Source organism: Puma concolor, chromosome B3 (genome assembly GCF_028749965.1).
Source record: "Puma concolor isolate L17-30 chromosome B3, mPumCon1.1.hap2, whole genome shotgun sequence".
Classification (NCBI taxonomy): Eukaryota; Metazoa; Chordata; class Mammalia; order Carnivora; family Felidae; genus Puma; species Puma concolor.
Window position 1 is genome coordinate 95103883 of NC_141672.1, and position 22734 is coordinate 95126616.

Here is a 22734-nt window from a genome sequence, read left to right on the forward strand (position 1 = left end):
TTCCATGACTTATTTTATCGGCATCTCTTCCTGATCAGTTTCTTCTAGATCTATCCCAGCCTCTCTGCATCTCTCTTAAAACATGTCGCCCAAAACCAAACACAACCAATCCAAGTACAGTAGAAACTTTGATGTTCTGTGTTCTGGAATATCGTATTAACATGCCTTAAAATTTCATCAGCATTTTGGCAGTTGTAGCTGTTTATTCATTGAGTTTTGATGAACTAACATATGTAGATCATTTCTTCATACATCACTATGAAATCAGATACTCCCTTCCTAAACATTTACCATTGATATTCTCATATATTGACATCTTTGATATATTCCTATTATACTAATCTAATGAAAAAAATAATTTTAAATATACTATCAAACTATTAAATATTCCTCCTAGCTTTGTGTCATCAAAAAATTTCAGGGGCACCTGGGTGGCTCAGTCAGTTAAGCAGCCAACTTTGCTCAGGTCATGATCTTGCTCTTCGTGAGTTCAAACCCCACATCGGGCTCTGTGCTGACAGCTTAGAGACTAAGGCCTGCTTTGGATTCTGTGTCTCCCTCTCTCTCTCTCTGCTCCTCCCCCACTTTACAGTCTGTCTCCATCTCTCTCTCAAAAATAAATAAACATTAAAAAGAATTAAAACAATTTCAATTTTTAGCTATTCTTCCAAAGCTGTATGGACTAATACACTATATTTTTTTTAACACTTATTTATTATTAAGAGACAGAGAGAGACAGAAAATGAGCATGGAAGGGGCAAAGAGAGGAGGAGACACAGAATCGGAAGCAGGCTCCAGGCTCTGACCTGTCAGCACAGAGTCCAACACAGGGCTCGAACCCACGAACCATGAGATCATGACCTGAGCCAAAGTCGGAGGCTCAACTGACTGAGCCACCCAGATACCCCTAGACTAACACATTATAAAGGACAAGACTAAAGACTCCCCCCAAAAAACAAAAAAACCCCACAGACACAGAAAAACATTTTTAATTAAAAAAATAAGCTTTTTCATCCACTTGTATTTTAAAACTCAGCCTGTGTGACTGGTTTTAAGCCAAACTACACTGGCTCCTAGTAATCGCTGCTACCTGTTTAAAGAAAATATGGTCCCCTGTTAAATAGCCATTTTTCAAATTTACCAGGAATCAGTGTGTCTAGCTCTGTGCAAGAAGCTGTGGGAGAGTAAGAGAGGTGCCCAGCGGAGAACTCCCAGCTTAGTTGGTCTGATGCACAGTCATGTCCTGCAAACTCTTCTGTAAGCTGATGATGACTATTTTGCAGTGAGCTGTCAACTCAAGGTGTGGGCTGGAAGAAAGGCTGTGAGAGCTACTAATCACGTAACAGGTTTCTGAGGAAGGGACTTGGAGAAAAGAATAGGGAGGAGGAAAGCTAAGGAGAAAAAGCAGTTAACAAAAAAAAAAAATCACATATACTTAACGGTTTTATATTTTCTTCTAAGTTGAAACTAAAATGAGGTTAAGTCTGTATCTTGTAAAAGGACAGATGGAACATCTGCTGGGAAGCTCAAAACCATGACAGGAATTATAAAGAAAATCTTCTACAAAACTGAATTCCACATAGGTAAAAAGACAATTGTGTGGGATAAAGTGATAATGCCAAATGGGGACTGTGACGATTTTCTTCTATTTGTTTAACTTGACATATAGCAATGATTGTGTTGTTCTTCTGGCTCTGTTGTGACTTAGTCACAGATGATGCAAACCCTCACAGCTATGATTGGGAACAAAGAACGAGTGCTCCCCCTCCTGGAGGATCTCTGGACACATTTACCTTTCTTTTTCAATCAAAAGGGAAAAAGTGGTTCTATTTCTACTGCTTGTCCAAGGATGTAGGTATTGATAAGACCTTAAATATTCAGTCACTTCACTGATCAACCTATTAGCTTACAGTCAAACTTTACTACAATTCATGCCATTATATAGCACAGAAGATCTTTACCTCTATCCTCTTAGCACGACTTTTCCACCATGGACCACTAGAAACATCCCAATACAGAAGCAAGGAGGAAGAAGAGGAAAACAAGAAAAAAAAGGAATACATCTGGAGAATCCATATAGAATCTTTAGTGCTGGTTGAAACCAGGATGGAAGTCATGGGTTTAGTTTGTTAACCAGGTGGGCTAGTTAACTGACCCCAAGATGTCATAGGCAATCCTGGACCACAGGAGGCCTCCCATGTAGTGGGAAAGGTTCTACCCCTAGAGGAATATCAGAGAACATCAGTTCTCTATAGGAAGCTTGCTTCCAAGAGGAAGAGGACAGAGCTGAGCTGGGAAGGCCCAGAGAACCCTGCAAGATTGACACATTGAATAAGTAACTCCACCATAGAGTGAGTAAAGGGGTGGAGAGAAAAGTGTTGCCACAGTAGAGATCCCTCCACCAGGAAGACAACATCAGGATGAGGGGGAAAAAAAACATCACTCCTCTAAAATATATTAACACAAAGGCCCTGAAGTAGGCAAAAGATGGCTCACTTGGGGGTCTAAAAAGGGGACTATGAGGCTGTACTAAAGAGGTCAGCACAGAGGCTAGAGAGAGAAGTTCCCTGAAATACATACTAAGAATTTGGTGTTTATCATAAAGACTAAAATTTTAAGTGAAGAGGGAACTACTGAATGGCTTTAAACAAAGGAGTAACCTGAAGAACTTCTAATTTTAAAAGATCACAGTAGCTAGAGTGGAGAACAAGTTGGAAATGACACAAGAATAGATGAGAGAAGACCATGAGAAGGTTTTTTAATTAGTCCAGGTGAGAGATGATGGGTGGCTTAAAACAGAGGGTGACAAAAAAGGTTGACAATGAATAATAATAATATAAAAGAGCAGCTGGTATTTATCAAGCTCTTCCTATGTATACTATTCTAAAAACTTTAAATTTTACAGCTTATTTTATCTTCACAATACCTTTATGCAATAGGTACTATTATCCTTACTCTATAGAAGAGGAATCCCAGGCTTGGAGAGATTAAGTAATATGTATAAGCAAGGTTATATAACAGATAAGTGATGGAACCAGGATTTGAACCCAGGTACTCTGTTTCCAGAGCCCACTCCTCAGCAGTGTACTTCCCCAATTCAGGGCAAAGCAGATCTCTCTTCTGCTTTCAGATCAATCATCCCCTGCTCTCCCCTCCACTCTGAATTTCTGGTCTGCTGCCACTTTCTTACCAAGGAAAATAACACTGTATATCTACCTTTTCCTCTTGAGTCAACCCCTGCTGTAGGAGCTCTGGTTATCTATTGCCTGATGTATGATTACAGTTTCCCATGTTCTCTTTCAGACCCCCTCAAGAGTGATTCTCTTGGTCCCTGACAAAGTTCAATGCAAGTAAATAGTATAAATAACCACTCTTTTTGTTTAGCTTTCTGACAGAAGCAGCATTGGCCAAACTTCTTTACATTTTCACATTAACTATTTGGTACAGGAAAAAGTAAAGTAAAAATGATAAATTCTTCAGAGGTGGAACATCAAACTCAATATTAGCAAAATTAGAGGCATTATTTTTTATAATGAGATTTTATTGCGTAATCGTATTGCTTAAGAAAACAAAGCAAATAGAAAATAACAAACACTGCTAAATTAGTAAACAGAGCATTTGGGGAGTTTACTTAAATTCTTCCACTGGAAATATGGAGCTAATAATATTTCTCACCTACATATTTATAGGACTATTATGGAGATTAAATGAGATCATAGATGTGAAAGCATTTTTGAGTTTTACTTTGAAAGAATTATACAAATATAAGATTTCTGTAAAGGGTCCCCAAATAATCCAAATGGTTTTAGGAAATTCAATACCATAGTAACAAACAACTCCAGAGTCTTCATGGCTTAAAATAATAAAGGTTTATTTCTTGCTCGTGCTTTTTCAACTGAGCCAGCAGGGAGACCGTTTCATCATAGTTACTCACAATGGACCAGCCACCATCTCAGACACTTGCAATTACCGTCCCAGAGGGAAAGAGAATGCTCTGAAGGGTTTCTTACCTATAAATTTATGCTTCATCCCAAAGGCTCAAACTCATTGATCAGAACAAGTCACCATATGCCCAAAAGGCAGAAAGCCAGAAACACTTATGGACACCACAACCAGAAATGGAAACTAAGCCTAATATTTGGGGAATGTGGGACACATCAGCCATAAAAATCAAATATCAAAAAACAAACTTAGTGCTACAAATCCAGTCTTATTTTAATGCTAGGTGTAACAGACATTTGACTATTTTTCCCTTCCCCTGAGCTAACAGTGCTGCAAATTTCTTAGTCTTGTGGTCAGGATAGATTCAATTCTCATCGATAACTCCAGGGTCAAACCCAGAATAGCTTAAACCAAATACATGGCCCATCTTCCTAATTACAATCTTGAGTTCAGGGATTAGCACGTGAACCATGTCAATTCTGGGAATTTGCTAGAATTGTTGGCTTTCTCTTTCCTACTAAATTCCAACCTGGAAGCAAAGAGCCCTAAGAATCATTGACAGCATCTTGGGACCCTGAGTGGGGAGGCTGCCAGAAATAAAATCTACACTGAAGATTCAGGGCCAAGAAATGCAGAGAAAGAAACTAGACCAAGCCTCTCCTGAGGCTAGCTTGCCCTATTTCAGGACTTCTCAGTTTTTTATCTATTCACTTATTTTATTATCTAAGTCACTTTGACTTAATTTCTCTTTTACGCCCAATCAACCAAATACCAGTTAAGAACATTAATAATATATACAAGATCAGTTTACATTTTTATATAATAGTGTACTTTCCTCTCTATATTTGCCTTAAGGAATGAGTCACAGAAGGCCAAGCCAAAATGCATCTGGTGGTTGTCCCAGGACGTTGCCTGCGTCTTGTGATCCCACAGGCCAAACCCCAGGAGCTTTCGCAATGAGCACCACAGTTTCAGCCCTCTCAGATCTTCCCACATTTGATGAAACATTGTTATGTCTTGACAGCTGTAAAAAGTAACAGTCAGGGAGCTTGAGGGGGGGAAAGAGCCTAACATTCTTGCCATAAGAGGAGGCAGAGAAAGATGGTACAATATTCACTTCAGAAGGAGAAACAGTCTTGACTCTTAAAGAGAAATTATCTCTAAACCATAAAATAAAACCCAAAATGTGATGGCGTACACAGGACACTTGCATAAAAAAGGAAGTGGCCTAAACACATTTGCACCACTCAGGAAATATGTGACACACCCTTGGTTATGCAAAGGTCCCAAAAGAACTCACACACGGGGCACATAAGCCTGGAGATGGGGTGTGTGGCGCCTCACCGACCCCAGGCAGAACCACAACTCCTCAATGTTAGTCAAACGGTGCCCAGTGAGCAGTGTATCGCCCTCAAGGTTGGGAGGCAGGACAAGATGATAGTGCTCCTCTGTGAACACTGCTGACTGCGGGTCAAGCCACAGAAGACGCCTTACAGACAGCCATCAATAAACCGCACTGTCATCACCACCACCACCATCTTCATAACGTTCCTCTGAGCCTGGGATCCCCAACAGGAATAAGGCATCGGTGGGGAGGGCACATTGTCCCCAGTATTCCTTCATTCATACGACCAAGGGCCTTTCATGTGATAGGCACTGTCATTGAGCCAGGACTGCAGATATGAATAGACAAAGTCCCAACCTTCCCAGAGGAAGTTTGCATTCTAGTCATGGGAAGACAGGCAGGAATACACAGACAAACTTGTACACTGATGACACAGTTAAAGAAAATGATCAATGCTATGAAGTGAGTAACAATACAGGAACACCTTGCCTACCAAGACTCCCTTAGGAAGCCTGCACACTCGACATTTCAGGTTAAGGCAACTTCAGGATTATCCTATCTGATGAGACCACTGTGGCATCTGTCCTCCAAGGGACACCCAACAGTCCTTCAGGCTATTAAAAAAAATAGTAACTTCTGTGTATGTTTTAACAAAGAAATTTAAAGTTGCGGTTATTAATGTTTAATGTACAGATCATCTTAACTCTTTATATACACAAACATACATACTTACATTTATATATATATATAATCTAATGTGTATATATATATGTCTGTATATATATATGTAATGTAAGTATATATGGATATATACATACAAACACAAGGTAAATATACGTATATTGGGAAGGTTTTCTTTTTTTCTAGCTAGGTATTTGATCTGGGCAACATATTTGGATCTACTTTTTTTTAATAAAGTATAGTTGACACACAATGTTAAATTAGTTCAGGTGTACAACATAGTGATTTGACAATCCCATACATTACTCAATGTTCGCCATGAATAAGTGTAATCATACAACGTTATTACAGTATTATTACCTATATTCCCAAATGCTGTATCTCTGCAACTTACTTATTTTATAACTTAAAGTTTGTACTTCTTAATCCTCTTTACCTATTTCCACCATCCTACCATTACCCTCCCATCTGGCAACCACCAGCTTGTTCTCTGTATTTAGAAGTCTGGTGCTGGTTGTTGTTTGTTCATTTGTTTTGTTTTTTACATTCCACGTCTAAGTTTTATTTGTCTTCTTCTGACTTATCTGAGTTAATATAATAATACCCTCTAGGTCCATCCATGTTGTTGCAAATGGCAAGACCTCATTCTTTTTGAAGGCTGACTAGTATTTCATCATCTTTATCCATTCATCTATCAATAGGCACAGGACGGTCTTATTTTTATAAGTAGGGAACATGCTCAAAAAGTTTGAAAACTGTTAGACTAAACACTGTTATAATCAGGGAAAATGAGTGTGGCCCATGTGTCACCAAGAAGTGGATGCAAAATGAAGAAAGTATGACTTTGTGTGTAATGATGTCTCTGTTTCATGCAAGGACACCAGCTAACATGTAGTGTCTCCCTACACAGGCTAAGCACTGTGCCAAGCACTGTACATACATCATCTCAGATAATCTCCAAAAAATTTAATGAGCTGTTGCGACTTCAGCACCATTTTACAGAAGAAGAAACTGAGGCCTAGAGCAATTACAAGGGCTGCCCATAAAAGCTCTTTTGTAGAGTCACGTGTTCTCCCAAATGGGATGTTTTTCCTGGGAAATTAGTCAGAAACAAGCAATATCTGGACTCCCTCTTGATTAATAAATCCACTAACCTTCCTATGATATTCTTTGGTAAAGAAAAGAACCTCTCAAAACTGAGACAGTGGAAGGTGCACATGAATTCAACCACCTAGAGCAGTTACTCTCAGTCCCTTCAACTCAGGGACAGCATCATCAGGCTTTTCTAGGAAGCTCCATTTCCCCTCTAGACTTCACAAACATAGACAGTGGCTAGGCAAGCTTTCAGGCTTCAGTCTCCCCCCAGAGCAAATCTGCCTGGCAGTATCATAAACCTTGTTTTCTTTTCTACCCTCAGAATTTAATGTAGTGTTCCAGCTTCTGCAAGACTGTTGTAGAACTAGTAAATGGCCTATGAATAGTAATTTGTCTACAAAGAACTAATTTTGGACAATTACCAGGGGAACAAATTAAATTTCCCTCTGAGATTAATTTAATCACACTAATTTTTTTTTCCTCCAGGGTGTTTAGATGCATAGAACATATAAAGGCTTTTAACTAGGTCCAAATAAAACTTTTCTTTTGTGACATCTGAAAAAAAGCAAAAATACTATTAAAATTATATAGAGACAGAGAGAGACCTAGTATATGCCTTCTCCAGAGAGCTAAGATATAAAACAAAAGGAAGCCATACACAAGAGGAAAGAAATCAAAAGTTGTATTTCAGTGGGACGTTCACTGGGCATCCCTAATGATTTGTTTGCCTATTTCTGCTTACCAAAGCTCTTCTGTGCCTCCTCCGTATAGATCTAACATCTACAGGGAGTAGGTCCTCAGCTTTGACCTATTGGCCCATCTCATTCTAGGGCTGCAGAGGCCTTGGAGGACCAGAGTGGGCATTTATTTGCATTGAAATGAAGCTGGCTTGCTCAGGTCCATTTCCTGAACCACCAGAGTGTCTTTGGACAATGTAGTGTATATGAGCTGCTTTGTTTATGAGGCCTAAAAATTAGACCATGTTCACACTGCTATGCCGTCTGGGAACTAGGCCAAATTTCAGGCAAGACCTCAGCATTTATGATAATAACAAAAGCACAATGGAAAAGTCCAGTTAATGAGGAGACACCCATAATGAATTTCCCAAAGGGCTGAGGGGTTTTAATAATCCTTTCTAGCACTCTACCTCTTACACTAGGTTGCTACACAAATAACACCATGCAATCTTCTCCTGAACCCCTGGGGATCAAATGAGTAAGTAAGTGCATCTCTGAATTCCCACCCTCTTCAGGGTGCTGGGCAATAAATCTAAGTTTAGAAAAACCACATCACCTGCCTTTGTGATTTTTGTTTGTTGAGTAGTTTTTAATTGAGAGTAGAGGTTTTGAAAGGGAAGGATCAAGAACTGGTTGGGACACAGGAAAAGAAAATTCTCTACATGGAATGGGAAAAAGAAAGAGGCTTCAAAAGAATCTTCTGTCATTAAAACACAGTAACAACAATAGTAATTTATACATAAATTGAAGTGTTGATCTTTTATTTTTTGTGATGACATCATCTACAAAGAGTTTAGTGAATTTTCACCAAATTTGGAAGTTTCACTTAGAATGGTCTGAGTTAAACAACGACTAAATTTGCTTCAGGGAACTGGAAACAGGGCTCCCTAGAGACATACATAAACATAGGCAGTTGTCTTCTGCAGGATCTGACACAGAGATTCAATAAGAAGCTCATGTGAGTGCCTAGCAGAGCAAGAGCTACCATGATGTGGGCAGAGAAAATACACAGTGGCTTCAAATGTGAGTCTCCAATCAAAACTCACTAAGACAGATGGTCTAAGTTGCTGAGCTGCTTCTCACAGGAACAATTCTAAGTATTAGGATCCAGGGTGAGTTACAGTGGGGATTTGTTTATTTAATAGTTAATGATCCACCCCATCCTAGTGAGGCCAGCTAGGAATAACAGTGAGTGGCCAAAGCAGACCAGATCCTCTCCCGTTTCCTGAATAAAGGAATGAATGAGTAAATGAGTGAGTGAGTGAGTGAGTGAGTGAGTGAGTGAGTGAATGAGGAGCTCCTGGTTGCATCACCTACACCTTCTCCACCATCTCATTCTACTTCCTTCTCATTCCTTTTCCCCAGTGCATTCCTCTGATACATTCCTCCTCCTGATTCACTCCATCTGGGGTAAGGGTTCAAAAACAAAGTTCATCCTGACTCCTATGCAAGTGTATCAGTTTGGGGGAGAAAAAAACCAGAGAGATTGTTGCATTTGGCAGAATAGTATCAAGAGGCATTTCATGGGAAGAGAAGCCTGTGCTCTGTGTCCCTCCACTGAGGGTCACCTGTGGTGATATAAATAAGACAAAGGATTTGAAGAGTGTGGAGGAGGGGAAACCTAGGGGTCTGACATGTGGCCTGAGGATTTTATGAGAAACTGGTTTTCCCAAATGGTTATTATCTTATTTATAACAACAAAGGATGCCAAACCATTTTAGACATTCTCTTCCCACAATAGTCCTTTCCAGGGGGATTTTGCCTATATACTCAGTAAGGAAATTGACACTCAGGAAGGCTAAAAACACCTGCTTAGGCCAAGCCAGTCATGGCCCACAGCACCCCCTCCCTGGGCTCCTAGGAAATTAACTGATCCCAGACCTGAAGAAGAGCCCCAACTGGACTGTGAGCTCCTTGAGGAAAAATACTACTGAGTCTTGTTGACTTCTATGGTTCTCACCCCCACGCCAGGCACACAGCAGTTCCTCAGTAATTGTTGCCCTTTATAATTTAGTTTTTAATAATACTTTTAATTTTTAAAAATGAACTCTTGGGACCTCATCAAAATATAAAGCTTCTGCACAATGCAGGAAACAATCAGCAAAACTAAAAGGGAACTGACGGGATGGGAGAAGATATTTGCAAATGACATATCACATAAAGGGATAGTATCCAAAATCCATAAAGAACTTATCAAACTCAATACCCAAAAAAACAAATCATCCAGTGAAGAAATGGGCAAAAGACATGAATAGACACTTCTCCAAGGAAGACATCCATATGGCCAACCGACACATGAAAAAATGCTCAACATCACTCATCATCAGGGAAATACAAATCAAAACCACAATGAGATACCACCTCACACCTGTCAGAACGGCTAACATTAACGACTCAGGCAACAACAGATGCTGGCAAGGATGCAGAGAAAGAGGATCTCTTTTGCACTGCTGGTGGGAAAGCAAACTGGCACAGCAACTCTTGAGAACAGTATGGAGGTTCCTCTAAAAATTAAAAATAGAACTACTCTATGACCCAGCAATTGTACTACTAGGTATTTATCCAAGGGATACAGGTATGCTGTTTCGAAGGGACACATGCACCCCAATGTTTATAGCAGCACTATCAACAATAGCAAAAGTATGTAAAGAACCCGTGTCCCATCAATGGATGAATGGATAAAGAAGATGTGGTGTGTGTGTACACCCCACACACACATACACACAATGGAGTATTACTCAGAAATCAAAAAGAATGAAATGTTGCCATTGCAACTATGTGGGTAGAACTAGAGGGTATTAGGCTAAGTGAAATTAGTAGTCAGAGAAAGACAAATATCATATGACTTCACTCATATGAGGACTTTAAAATAGAAAACAGATGAACATAAGGGAAGGGAAGCAAAAATAATATAAGAACAGGGAGGGAGATAAAACATAAGAGACTCTTAAATATGGAGAACAAACAGAGGGTTGCTGGAGGGGTTGTGGGGGGGGGGATGGGCTAAATGGGTAAGGGGCTTAAGCAATCTACTCCTGAGATTATTGTTGCACCAAATGCTAACTAACTTGGATGTGAATTATAAAAAATAAATTATAGAAACAAATAATACTTTTAATTTTTAATAACTATGGTTGTTAAATATATAAATAAATGAACAAATAAGGGGTCAACTATAGTAATGATTCAGAGAACCTCTCTACCAAAGAACTGTACACACCTATTATATGACCATGTATTATAGGCCAACTCTTTGTGTCAAACATTTTCTCTGGCTGTTGCCTTCCATTTTGACTTGATACCCAAGGGAAGACACATTAATTTCTAATTCTTCAATGTGAAGAAGATCTCCTTCCTGATAGGAAATATCTTGGAAATAGCAAAGTGCCAGGCAACTAGGTAGAGATGGGAAGTCAGATATGGGGAGGGAAGCTGGAAAGTAGAAGGAATGGGATAGTCCATCCATAAATAGCTGCTCCTGAAAGCACTTCACTTACCATGAGCATAATCTTGAGGAAGGGACTTATCACAGCCTGTATCACCAACATTGTACACCATCCACACCGTGAATTCAAACTGGGTTTTGCATTTATGAACAAGCCCCACTGTTTCCCTGAAAATGCTATTGAAAAATGCCAGGTTTCTGTAGCAAAATCATGATATCAAATACTTTTCAGTGTGTGCCTTCTTACTCATGACAGAGGCAGCTATTTTGACAGGAGCTATTGCAAAGGAGAAAGAGGAGGCAGAGAACAAGGAAGGGAGGAGGGAACAGAAAAGGGAAGGGATACAGTTAAGGAGGCAGACGTGCCTTAAAGAAAGGAGTTACATATGGAAGAAAATAAATCAAACCTCCAACTTAAAATTTATTGATTAAGATGACTCTCCTTGCAAGTCTTATTTCAGGAAAGCCTCAAGAGCTTCTTGAAGACACTTTCCCAAAAAATCTAAGTCATATTTGCCATAAAGAATATTAATCCAGTTAATAAGTACTTGGTGAATGCCAATTGCCTTAAGAAATTGACTATTAGGAAAAAGTGAGGGCTTGGATTCTGTGAACTGAAACGTTTTACCAACTAAGTAAACTTGGAACATTATTTCCTAGTCCCTCCAATCTTCAGTGTCCCCATCTATAAAATATGGGCAATAATACCTACCATGCAGAGTTATGAAGATTAAGAAAACACATTTAAAGCATTAGCATTATGCTTGATAATTAAATGTCTTTTCCCTCCTCACCTGTTTGCTTTTTTCAAAATCTTCAGGGCACTTCTAAGATAAAAATAGAGGATTGGTCCAGTCCTTCTGAAACCCAAATGTGTATATGAATCCTTTGGGAATTTGGTTAAAATACAGATTCTGACTCAATAGTTTGTTGGGGGGCGGGGAGGTTCTGCATATCTAATAAGCTCCTGGTCTGAGGAACACACTTCAAGAAGCAAAGTATTAAATAACCTCTCAGAATATTGATAAAGACAAATTTCTGAGATATAAGATAGGTTGCATGCATTTTTTTCAAAAGGCTATGTAAATAATTTACATTAGTACAAATCCAAAACAGTCCCATTTGTGCACTATAGATTATGAACCTTCAGAGATACTTGATTTCACCAGCAGACCATGCAGCTACATCATCACAGATAAATGCCTTACACCAGGACTTAGACTATAAAGACAAAGCGTCCTTTTGACTGAGCTGAAAATATTCTTCTGGACTTCTCCTTCAATCCTTCAAGAAAAATACATTGAATGAAAAAAAAATCATCAGGGGAAAAAAATGGAGATTTTTCACACTTTCCTTTTTTTTTTTTTAATATGAAATTTATTGTCAAATTGGTTTCCATACAACACCCAGTGCTCATCCCAACAGGTGCTCAATACTCATTACGCAATACCCATTACACACCCTCCCATCCCTACCCCCCACCTCCCCTCCCCACCCCCCCGCATCAACCCTCAGTTTATTCTCAGTTTTTAAGAATCTCTTATGGTTTGGCTCCCTCCCTCTCTTTTTTTTTTTCCTTCCCCTCCCCCATGGTCTTCTGTTAAGTTTCACAGGACACACTTTCAATTTAAGCTCTTGCAAATAAAAGATCAGACCAAACATTAAGTTGGAAAACATGGGACCGTGGAAGAAATTCCATAGGTATATGAAAGCAAGGGGGAGCATGGCAGAGTGAGGCGAAGAAATGCAGGTGCAAGAAACCCTTTTTTTTTTTTAATGTTGAAGTGCAAAATACTGATCATTTGCACAGACAACAGCATATAGGCCTTTATGGCTTCAGGAAATTATCTGTAATTATTTGTTCATAAAACAAATTCAGAATTATTCCCTATGTTAAAATATTTGAAGTATTGATTTTAAGTAATCATATATGTATATATATAGTAAGGACAGTTAATTATGATATATATACGTCATATATAGACATATATACACATCATATATGTCTATATATGACGTGTATATATACTTGAAGTATTTTAAGTACACTTAAAATCAATATTTCATTTATTATATATTATATATATAATTCACATTTGAATTAAACAAAAAATCAACTACCTTTCATACTCAAAAAAATTTAATTTCAATATATCCCAGGAGTACTTTTGAATGAGTTGATCATTTTCTTCAGTCAGTTTAGGCTGAGATGGGCTTAAAGGTGACTGACACTTGACTTTTTGAGTGGCCAAATGGTTCCCCAAATCTAGACAGGGTCTGAAGTGCAATGCAAATTAGTAGGTTTCCAAATCAAGTCAGACCATTTTTACATAAACGCAACATTGTATTTTACCATTCTTTTGTAATTTTTTTAAAAAGACATTATTAACAATATGAACTTGAAGAAAATATTCATCTCTTAGAAAATTGTCTTCCTTACCCAGATTTAGTAAAAATGCTAATTCTAAGTCTAACACCACGTATTTTCATACTTAGTATTACAATGCCTTATACTGTTATTTCATTTGTGTATATAAAATCCCAAGGGGAGAGCAAACTCTTAAAGGACTAAGACTTATTTTATACTTTTTTAAGTCTCTAAAGTACTTAACAAAGTGACAAACACCTACTAATTACTCAATACAAGGCTGATAAGCCCAACTGGAAAAAATACAAAATGACACAGTAATTCCCAGTACAAAACCTAGAGAACTTACTTTTGCCAAAATAAGATAGGCACTAGCATAGAGACTTTTCTCATTTTTAGCACAACATCTTCAAACAGTTTATTAACTTTCCCATATCAGAGAGCAAAGGAGAAGGAAAAAAAATCCAATATTTCTTTAGCTTATTTTCTCACCTAGAAATGTCTGAACAATGTTGTCTCTGCAAAACATTATGAAGTTCAGCCCATTTGTGCTTCTAACCTCAAAAATGTCTTGCCTAGAACAATGGCGTTTTTGTGGCATTTGGTCTACAAGAGTATTTAAAATATCACAACATGGAACTAAGTGGTTTGCAAGAATCATAGAAACACGACTTGGAAAGGAATCTTTAAAGTTCAATTATTTATTCCATCCTTCTGCTTCCATATAGAAGCCATTTAAGCCAGCACTGTAACAGCTTTAAAAAAAAAAAAGAGTTTTCTACTTATTAAGATAGAAAGCAATAATCTGCCTAGAAATTAGGTTGGTGGTAAGGACAGTGAATTATAGAAACTGGAAACTCGTTAAGTCAGCAATTCATAATGATTAATGGTCCAATGGCAACTACAGGGAAGTGTCCAGTGATAAGGTACATGGTTCTGTCTCAAATGTGTTATACTCAATATTTTTATTACTTACTTATAACAGTGATTCTCAATCCTGTTGTGTCATTAGAATTACCTGGAAAGCTTAAAAAAATATACTAATGCTTGGACTCTACTTCCAGAGCTCCTGATTCAATTGGCCCATTCAATTAGACATCAGTGAAGATGTAGAAGACATGCTCCTAAGTCTGTATATGACACAATAATGAAAGGAATAGTTTATGACAGAGGAAATCCTATCTGTTGTGTGCCAAATTCTATGACAAGCAAGATAAAGAGAGAAATGTGACAGTCTTTGTCATTAATGATGAAAATGAGATTAGTATGAGATTAAGATAAGTTAATCATCACCAAAAAGCCAGTGCAATCTTAGATTGCATTAATAATTCTTCTCCTACTTCGAGCTACTCAAATAACTTCTAGAATATGGTGTTTGACTTTGGAACAACCCACTTTAAGGGATTATAGAAAAGCTGAAGATCTTTGGGAGAAAAAAAAGAGGAAACTGCAGATGACTGTCCTGGAGATAAATCTACTCAATGAACCCAGGTTTAGAATTTTAAAAACATTATCAGGTTTGTCATGTGAACCAGAAGACATGTTGGCTCTGTTTTGGCCTCAGAAGATAAACCAATAGATAATAAAGCAAGAGAAAATCAATTTGGCTCAAGTGAAGGAAAAACTGTTTAATGATCAAAACTATCCAAAAACAGAGCACCAGAGAAGTTCCAAATTCAGTCATTAAATACAAAGGTTGAAAATGTGTTATAGATAGAGTGACAGTCCCAGTTTATGCCCACGGTCTTGGCAAAATAACTAATAGGATCACCTTTCATTCTCACAAGTGCCCTAGTTTGGAACAGAAATTATCTATTCTCCCTAGTTTTGGAGCATTATCAGAATAATTAAAGAAAAATTAAGCCAGGTGGGCCCCCCACACTCCACACCCTTCCCCACTGAAGAGAGGTGGTGAGTTCCCCTCTTGTAGAGTGATATAAAGACTAGATATGCAGTCAGTGAGAATTCTGGAGAGAGAAGTGAATGGGAAAACTTTAAAGGATAACTCCACAATTAAGACTCTCTAATGCACTTAAGCTAACTTCCTTACAGTACCTGAAAAGTGAGTCATGTTTTATCATTTGTATAAAACAACTTTTCTTCCCTGGATGTCACCATCCTCAACCTATCCAAAATGCACCTGGATAGCCACAGCCATAATGACATGACCTTGTTTCACAGCAAGCTGGACAACCCAGGAGCATGAATGAAACCCAGAACACTTAGGGCTTCTAGAGAAGTCAAGACAGGTATACCAACAGCCAGAGGTTTATACCACTGATCTGTATATAGGAATCTGATTGCTGTCCTCTGCTCAATTCCTTAAAGAACAGGCTTTCTCTAGTCAAGCCAGAACATTCTTACAAAGATGCACACACATAGTTACAACTAAAACCTTACTTACATGCACACATTCATGCAACACATAATTTATACACATACATATATAGCTCCTAACCAACTCCTAGCATCATATTTAATATATTTTCAAGTCTGACATTCATGCTTAAATAGCTTACCTTTGTAAGAAACTGCAGAAAAAGCCAGATTCAAAATACAACAGTAATCTGACCACTGGTTTCATAATTGTGGACATGAATTTGAAACATTAACACAAATGATTAATTTTCCAACTATAAAATGTAAAATATGGTAATTTCCATCTTTTCATAGTATGATTCACAGAACCAAACTATTTGGTCCAGTAAAGAAAACTACAAAACAAGATAAAAATCACTTTGAAACCGTTAGCGTTGGTGGTTTTTCCGTTAACTTCTCAACTGTTACTACTCTTGCCAAATTTTATCCACATGATTGATTTATGGATTACTTTCATAAACCATTTGCCAACAAAGGAAACTGCATTTGTGTTGCTCACTCCACACAGGAAGTTACTTCTCTTCCTGCTCCATCTTTTCATTTCTTTGCCTGGCAATAGCCAGGCAATAATGGAGCTCTAAGATTCTAACACCAAAATTAGCTTATTTTAATTCTTCTAACTGCAATTACACATTGCTTGGAACCTTTTCAATTTCATGTCACTGCAATGAAGAAATTAAAATTTTTAAAAAAGTCTGTGTGGCTTTACTTGAAGTTTACTTCACAGACAGATGAAACGGAACAAGTTTATGAAGACACTAAAATTATCTCAAACATGCAACAGGTACATAACAAACACTTCAGAGTTGTAGAGTTTAACTGGATTCTTTAACTACCTTAATGCGCCATTTTAGAACATTTAGAAATATGAATTCAGAGTCTAAAACAAAAGATTAAAACAGACCAACCAAATAAAAGAAACAAGGAATCAGACAAATGCTTAGCCAAAGAATAAGACTATTTAAATAAATCAGATGTCAAAGAGATAAAATGTTTCTACTTTTAAACTCTTAAATCCAGAAAGAAAATGAAGTAAAGCCCCAAAATTACCTTTTCTCCTCCACGTAAATTATTTATAAAGGAAACACTTCTGTCATATAGAACATAGAATAATTTACACGTATTAACAGCACACAAAATAGAAGACATTTGCAATGTTTGCTAAAAAGCCACTGTTGCTATGGGAATGCCCTAATACAAAACACAACAACCAACAACCAGAAACCCATAACAAATGCAAGTTACTGGCACTTTCCACAACTAATTCCAGCTTGTCACACTGCTTGTCATCATCTGTACTCTTTGGTTGGTGCATAAATTGCTCTGATAATCAGGCCTATTGGTGACGATCTACAACATACCGGTGCTGCTGCTATGCTGCTCATGAAGAAAAGAAAGAGAAACCCAAATTTCTCATCAGGCTGAATATTAAAGCAGGCCTCAGATGTGTCTCAACATATTGATATTTTAAGAGTCTCCCCTCTCCCTAAAAAAATACTTAGAGTTTTACCTTCCCATGCATTTGGATAGCCAAAATATGTGAGATTGATTCAAAAATGTACTTAATTTCAGTAAGCCTGAAAGCTTATATACGATTTCCTTCCTTTTTGTTGCAAGTTCTTAATGGTGGGCTATACCATGCTCCCTACTTTTGCATTTTTTTCCTGCCTCTGACTCTCAAATATTATCTTTAAAAAAATAATAATAAAGGTATTTTCTTCAGGTCCTCCAATTGCTCCCTTCTGATTTAAAGATGTTTTTCTTACCATATGGAGGTTCCTCAAAAAATTAAAAACAGAAATGCCATATGACCCAATAATTTCACTACTAGGTATTTACCCAAAGAATATGAAAATACAAATTCAAAAATCTGTATGTGCCCCTATGTTTACTGCAGCATTATTTACAATAGCTAAAGTATGGAAGCAGCCTGTTTATGGACACACAGATAAGGAAGATATGATATATATACAAGTGAATATCACACAGCCATAAAAAGGATCTTGCCATTTACAACATGGAGGGACCTAGAAGGTATCATGCTAAGTAAGTTCAACTGAGAAAGACAAATACCATATGATCTCACTCATATACGTAATCTAAAAAACAAAACAAATGAAATAAATGAACAAACCCAAAGCAGAATTAGACCTATGGAGAACAAAGTGATGGTTGCAGGGGGGGTAGGGGGAATATGGGCAAAATGCATGAAGGGGAGTGAAGTACAGGCTTCCAGTTATGGAATGATTAAGTCACAGGAATAAAAGGTACAGCACAGGGAATATAGTCAGTAGTATTGTGATGAACACTGTATGGTGAACAGATATGTTGTGGTCAACATAGTATAGCATATAGATCTGTCAAATCACTATGTTGTATGCCTGAAACTAATTTAACATTGTGTGGCAACTACACTCAAATTAAAGATCTTTTTATTTTATTTTTTTTTTTCAACGTTTATTTATTTTTGGGACAGAGAGAGACAGAGCATGAACGGGGGAGGGGCAGAGAGAGAGGGAGACACAGAATCGGAAACAGGCTCCAGACTCCGAGCCATCAGCCCAGAGCCTGACGCGGGGCTCGAACTCACGGACCGCGAGATCGTGACCTGGCTGAAGTCGGACGCTTAACCGACTGCGCCACCCAGGCGCCCCTTAAAGATCTTTTTAAAAATAAAATAAAGATGTTTTTCCTTAGCTCTTAACCTGATGAGCACCTAGCATTAGAATGATTACGCAACCCCACTCCCCCCTTTCCTGAGAGGCTCCTTTCCCCTGGCTTTCATCTCACTGTCCTCTCTTTGTTCTCCTCAATCTTTGCTGCTCCTACTCCTTCTTGGGCTCCCCCTTTTCCTTTTCTAACTAAATGTGGGTTTCTCCCTCCACACCCCACAAGTCAGCCATCACTCCTCAACAAGTTCTATTTTTCTCCTAGCTCGAAGCATCTTCTTCCAACTAATATCCCTACTCTACAGTTATAAGCTCACCCAGTTACATTCTGTATCACCTGGGCATCTCCATTTGGATACCTAGTCTATTTTATCTGGAAGGCAAAGAAAATCCCTTTTCACTTTGTGACTCCTTAGCTCCTGGGAGCCTGTTACCTCATATTCAAGTTTTCTTAAACAATCTTATCTCACCTACCTGAATGAAAATTTCCTATGACACACCCCTCATGCCCAATTGGGTCTAACTACAGGACTTTGCCCATTTCCCCCCCTTCTTAATGTAGGTGGTAAAACAACAAACAAACAAGGCTCATATCACTTCCCATTTCCTCTGACAAGACTTCCTCAAAAACTCACAAGCCATATCACACAATTAGGATTTAGCATTACCTTTTCCTTATTACCTGTTATCAAGTTTGTTCTCATGGGTTAGTCTTCCCTTCTTGAGTAGATCATATATGCTCAGGTAGAAAGCAGAATATATAGCCCCTGTTTTAGCAAACCCCGTAGCAGGCAACACATTCTAAGCAGATAAGGCCTTGTAGCATGCACTTTGGGGCCCACTAAAGATAGCCTGCTCGTCTTTTTCCTCATTTTTTTAAGTTGAAGTATAGTTGACACACCATGTTACATTAGCTTCAGGAGTACAGCACAGTGATTTGGCAATGCTTACCACAGTGAAGCTCCCATCTGTCACCATACAATGCTATTACAATGCCATTGACCAAATTCCCTAGGCCATACTTTTTATCTCTATGACTTACTTATTTCATACTAGTTTCCTTGTGTATGTTTATCCCTTCAAGTTTTTTTAATTTGTTTTAATCTTTATTTATTTTTGAGAGAGAGACAGACAGACAGAGTGTGAGTCAGGAGGGGCAGAGAGGGAGACACAGAATCTGAAGCAGGCTCCAGGCTCTGAGCTGTCAGCACAGAGCCCGACGCAGGGCTAGAACTCATTAACTCTGAGATCATGACTGAGCTGAAGTCAGACACTTAACTGACTGAGCCACGCAGGTGCCCTATATCCCTTTGAGCTTAACATTCTTTTTGCACACTGCCTCAAATCTTTGAAAAGTAAATAACTCAACAAACACACGTTTTTAGACTTAGAGTGGGCAAATTGTGTATATATTGAATTTTGAATATCTTTTTTATTTCTATAAAAAAGGGGACAGTGGACGTTCAATTCACCCACACACACAGGAACATGAAGTTTTACTGAGGTCTACAGAGGTCCAGTAACCTCATTCAAGCTCACATACCCAGAATAATGGTGAACCAACCACATTTTTCTACTCCACTCTCAACCACCTATTCTAAGAGAAAAGAGAAGTAGAAACATACAAAACCCTGTATAAATGGATGAAGAAATTAGAAGCTGTTTTGAAGGGAGTCTTGGTGATGTCACTGTAGTACTAACTGCTGAGTCAGCCAAATTGCCACACTCTTTGGAAAACCCCAAATGTCATTGTTCTAAGCACAAAAATCACAAGACCAACAGCAAATTCCATCCAACAACCATGATATCAACAAGACATTTTAAGATTTTAGGAATAAATCAAGATATCAGAATTGCAATTTTTGGATGCAAGACTTTCTTTATAAGCATGCAAAATGATTTGGTTACATTTTCACCAACCTATATAAGCCTGTGTACACTTCCTAAACAGGATATTTTAGCTCAAGAAAAAAAAAAATCCTTTAGAAACTTTGCGTCTACATTTGTGCATAAAAGGCATTCGGATATTAAACGTGCAGCTTTACTGAAGTTTCTGAGTTTGAGGCAAGACAGTTGCAACACTCAAATGAGTTCAAACCCCTTCTCAATTCTGTTAAAGTTCCAGAGAATTGAATGAGGATGGTGTATGCCTACGTGGAAAAGGGAGAGAATAAGAACCAGTAGGAATACCAACGTTTTCCAACATCATTTAGTTTTAAACAAAATCAGAAAATAACCATAATTAATCTAACGCTTTTTCTGACATTTCTTGACATCAACACATATTAATACGACTACAACTGTTTTCACAACTTCTACTATTCACTTTGAACTTCTTTTAATAGGGATAATGAGTCTGGATGTTTGGCTGGCTTTACCAAGTTTTCTAACATTTTTAACATTAACATATTTTAATACAACAACTGTTTTCCTTACTTGCATTATTCATTCCTATTATTAACCAGGAAAACTTTGAACTCCTTTCTAATGAGAATAATAATTCTAGCACTTGGCTGGCTCTCCCTAGAGTCTCCAATCCTACTTTGCTGTACACATCTTGGCAGTCCAAAATCCCTCTTGTAATTTTATGTTTTCTACCTTCCAGTTTCCACAGTCTCATGTCTAATTTACCAATTAATTTCACCTAGAATCATTAACCTTGTCTTTTGTTAATGTTCTAAACCCTTTAGCTCTTAAAAGCACTTTTGATCATTTTTTAAGCCTGTGTTTTGTCCTATAATGTGCTTTGAAGCTTTAGGCTTTGTTGACAAATTAAGGTTCTCTAGGTATTGAAATATCTTCCTTCAGCCTTCAAAGAGAAACATTTGCTCAGCCAGGCTTAGTGCTTATGGAAATCACACCATTTATCTGAGCTTTGTGTAAATTTTTCTCCTAAGTGCTCATTTACAAATGCTAAGAGTAAGATTTAAGGTCATTCTTAGACTCACATTTGTAAAATTTTGTATCTCCTTTATCTGTCTTTGTCCCCAGAGTATAAATATTTTACAAATAGGTATATGAGGGAAGGAGAGAGGATTTGGAAGATTTTGTCCTTTTGTTGGTGCTGTTTGTTTTTCAGGTTGGTCAGAAGAGCAGTATGGTATCATGGGAAAAACAGGCTTTGGAATCTGGCCATTCTGAATTAGAATTCCAGCTGTGCCACCTGTTAGCTCTGGAAATGGAGATCCACTTCATGTGGCTGGGTTTTGTGGGTGATCAGCAATGTACAAAGCCCCTGGACACCAAGCTATAAGAATGGGAGCCACTACCTAGCTGTGCAACCTTGAGCAAGTCACTTGAGTGAGATCTCCATGCCTCAATGTTTTTACACACAAAAGTGAAGTGATAAAAGATAATAAATATGCTCTTATTCATTGAACTGTGGCTAAGATAAGTAAGTTTAGTATAGTAGAGTGCTTAGAGCCACACTTTTCACATGGTAAGCACTATGTGTGTGTGAGCTATTACTATTGTCACTGTCTTTATTGCTATTACTATCACAGTTGGTCATGTATCTACCTGTCAGTATCCATGCTGAGAGTGTCAGGAAAATTTCCTTCAGTCGCCAAATGCTTTGCACAGAGTAGGTAATCAATTAATATCTCATTGAATTATTATCATTTACACAGAGCTTATTTGGTGGGACAGGGTGGGGGTCTCTACCACCACAATCTTATACTGTAGTCTTCTTGCTGTCGCTGCATTTGTTTCTCTACTACTGCATCAGCAGCAACTTCTATACCTTTAGTATCACAGATTTGCTAATTTGGGGGGTGATACTTGCTACCAAAGTTTTACGACTTTAGCCCATTTTTCAGTATCTTCCTAACATTGTTATTATCAATATCTTACTTTATTTAATGCTTATAGGAAATCTGTAATTTATTGTGAATACTTGCCCACCACCAAATTAGATTTGAGACAAAATCCATATAAAATATTTAGTGCAGGTCCTGGTACATGGCAACTATGAGATATGTATGTATGTATACATGTATGCTAGTCTTACTATTGTCAAATATTTTATATAAATTATCTAATTAAATCTTTAATAAATAATCCTATGAGGGGCA

The 22734-nt window shown here is 37.9% G+C and overlaps 1 protein-coding gene across 6 annotated transcripts in view; it reads right to left on the bottom strand.

The window, feature by feature from the left end:
* The window catches only part of ATP8B4 (ATPase phospholipid transporting 8B4 (putative)), a 285304-nt gene that overhangs the window by 192298 nt on the left and 70272 nt on the right, over nucleotides 1–22734 (bottom strand). The window contains exons 1-2 of one of the 6 annotated variants that reach the window (XM_086710642.1): nucleotides 18636–20555; nucleotides 17043–18401 (exon numbers count right to left, since the gene is read on the bottom strand). The exons of 4 other annotated variants lie outside the window; for them this stretch is intronic. In XM_086710642.1, the coding sequence (XP_086566768.1) occupies nucleotides 17043–17141 (99 nt within the window). In that variant the 5' untranslated portion in view covers nucleotides 17142–18401; nucleotides 18636–20555. Of the gene's footprint in view, nucleotides 1–17042; nucleotides 18402–18635; nucleotides 20556–22734 lie in introns of those variants that run through there. One more of the 6 variants, XM_086710647.1, reaches the window with a different exon arrangement.